The sequence below is a fragment of the Propithecus coquereli genome, unplaced genomic scaffold (genome assembly GCF_000956105.1).
Source record: "Propithecus coquereli isolate 6110/MARCELLA unplaced genomic scaffold, Pcoq_1.0 Scaffold132, whole genome shotgun sequence".
In the NCBI taxonomy this organism is placed as follows: Eukaryota; Metazoa; Chordata; class Mammalia; order Primates; family Indriidae; genus Propithecus; species Propithecus coquereli.
In genome coordinates this window covers 1,667,143-1,670,007 of record NW_012137414.1, presented here as the reverse complement: position 1 = coordinate 1,670,007, position 2,865 = coordinate 1,667,143, and the positions used below count along the sequence as shown (strand labels likewise).

General features: G+C 36.0%; 1 protein-coding gene across 1 annotated transcript in view; it reads left to right on the top strand.

The window, feature by feature from the left end:
* Positions 1-2,865, top strand: part of TAB3 (TGF-beta activated kinase 1/MAP3K7 binding protein 3) — a 68,524-nt gene that overhangs the window by 59,121 nt on the left and 6,538 nt on the right. The window contains exon 9 of the mRNA XM_012638703.1: positions 1,849-1,950. Within this exon, the coding sequence (XP_012494157.1) occupies positions 1,849-1,950 (102 nt within the window). The remainder of the gene's footprint in view (positions 1-1,848; positions 1,951-2,865) is intronic.

Sequence of the window (2,865 nt, the reverse complement as noted above, 5' to 3'; positions counted from 1 at the left end):
TGTCTTTGGGACCAACACCATGTATTTGGTATCCTCCTCAGCTGGGAATTGTGCAAGACTTGCATCTTGCATTAACATATAGTTTATGTAGGTAGACACTTGATGCTACAAAGGGAAGACATGACTTCTACCCCAAGCAGTTGATACTCTAAATGTACACAGTTTTAATAAAAAGTAGACCGTAAAGCCATCTAAAACAACATCCTCACTATTAATGAATTTCTATTTTAGAAATTTAATTGAGCTTTAATCACATATATTGGTGAAAGTATAAAATACTGTTATAAACAATAGGATTTGATTAAATTCTGTAATTTCTTATTAAGCCTTTCCATCACAGGTTTATAAAAGCTACTCAGTTTTCTCTATGAATTCGAATTTGTTGTCTGTTAAGCACTTGCAGATTCTTATTTTAACGTAAATTGGCTTTTTCTAAAAGTACATATAGTTTAGTGCAAAATGGGTTGCAGTACCACTCACTTGAATTAACAACAAAAAAAAAACCAGGAAAATGCAAATAACTGTTAGAATTGGTATACTCCAGAAACCCAAGTGGAATACAGAAGTTTATCTGAGTAAGTGTGATAATTAGAGAAAGAATGTGTGTATGTATGTGAAAGAGAGAAACAGAAGACAGGGAGAGAAAGAGACAGAGAAACCTTTTGGGATTGGACTTTGTAGTTAAGCAATACAGTGTGTGTGAGTTCTCTTCAGGTGACTCAGAAAGTCTCCCTACCCACTCATTGGTAACTCATACAGTGGCAAGTGCTGACCTTGGTGTCCCATGACCTGAGCACTGATCCTGGTCATCTTGGCCACCTCACCTTATTCAGATCCAATTTGTGCACCACAGAGAGGTGATCCAGCCAAATACTTACTTGTGTATTTTACAGGGTTATTGTAAGAATTAGTGAGATGAGGTATGTAATGCTTTTATACTTTACAGATCTAAGAAAGAACTGTACCTTATTCTTTGGAGCCTAAGGAGATGTTTACTCTGCTTTCATTTACTCTGATAGTGGAATGTTTTAAGTGCCTAAGCACCATGCTTAGGATTCTGGAGCAGTGATTTCTAAAGATGGGTTGTACTAGGAGATTGCATTGTGGGCTCAGAACTGATTAGAAAATGCAAGATCTGTCTTTGGTTCTTAAGGGAAAATAATCTGAAGTCTGCCATTTTTACTTAATAAAGGTTTGTTTACCAATAACCTATAAATTCATAGAAACAATATTCTAGCAATAAATCCAACAGTTCTTGTCCATGTTGCAAAGTGTCTCCTGGGCTTCTGTACATGTAAGTAATTGGAATTCATGAAATAATTTGGGAACACATGTTTGTCAGCATATAGTATCATTTTGAGTTCAGATTTTTCATGTACCATTCTTACTTTTTAATTAAAAAATTCTGTAGTTTTATTTCATCATTATTATAATAGCCTTGTATGTAGAGTATATTTTCAGCCCATAATTTTTGAATAGCTATTGCTTAATGAGAGTTGCAAAAGTATAAATCTCTTAACTTTTGCTTTCATGTTGACATTTAATTGTTATCGCTGAGTTTATACCCCTAATCCACTAAAAAGTAGGAAACTGGTAAAATAGGGCATTTGTTCCAAGTAATTGGAGAGGGTGGAGAAAGTCATAAGAGCCACTGCTCTGTATAGGTTGTAAAAAAGCAGCATTAAACATGGCACTTGCCCTCACAGGAGTACTAAAGGTAACATGAAGTAATAGGAAGGGTAAATGTACTCACCTGTGTGGGTTGCATGAGCCATCCTTATGAGCCTATTTACTCTTGCTAACGAATGACTGGATCACTTCTTACTGGCTTTCGTCCTTCTTTTGTAGACTCCTCAGACCCCTGCACAATTGAGAGAAAAGCCCGAAGAATTAGCGTGACCTCCAAAGTACAGGCAGATGTCCATGACACCCAGGCAGCAGCTGCGGATGGTTTGTACTTGTGTGTCAAGAGTTTGTGCAGAATGTCCAAAGACACATCATAAGTAAAACCAGACCTTTATTTTTTGCTTTAAAAAATTACTCTATACTGAGTTTCTAAGGCTGTGCTATCCAAGAGAAATATAATGTGAGCCACATATATAATTTAAAATTTTCTAGTAGCCACACTAAAAAAGAAAAATAGATCATTGGAACAGAATAGAGAGGCCAGATGTAGACCCTAACTCACACTGTCAGTTGCTTTTTGACAGAAGCACCAAAGCATTCAATGGAGAAAGGAAAATTTTTTCATAAGTGAGGCTAGAAGAACTGCATATTCATGTGGGAAAAAACAAATATTGATCTCTGCCTCACATCATACACAAAAATTTGAGATAGGTCATAAACCTAAATGTAAAAGTTAAAGCTTCCAGAAAAAAACGGCAAAGTATCTTTGCAACTGTGTAGATAAAGGTTTTAGACAGGACACAGGAAGCAATAAAAGGAAAAACAGGCTAATGAAGGCTAAAATTCAAGACTTCTGGCTCATCAAGAGATACTATTAAGAAAATGAGAAGGAAACCACAGACTAGGAGAAAATATTTGTGAAATATGTATCTGATGAAGGACTAGTATCCAGAATATATAAAGAACTTCTACAACACAATAATAAAAGGACAAAAATCTCAATACAAAGGGGCAAAACATGTGAGCAGACACTCTACAAAGGAATATATATATGAAAGACCATTAAAAAAGGAAATGTGACGGATCTGCTGCCAGGAGCCTATATAGTCAGAGTTGTGGTTTTCTGGCAGTGGTGATATTAATGTTATTAATGTCATCTTGCCTTCTGTCTTTGGGACCAACACCATGTATTTGGTATCCTCCTCAGCTGGGAATTGTGCAAGACTTGCATCTTGCATT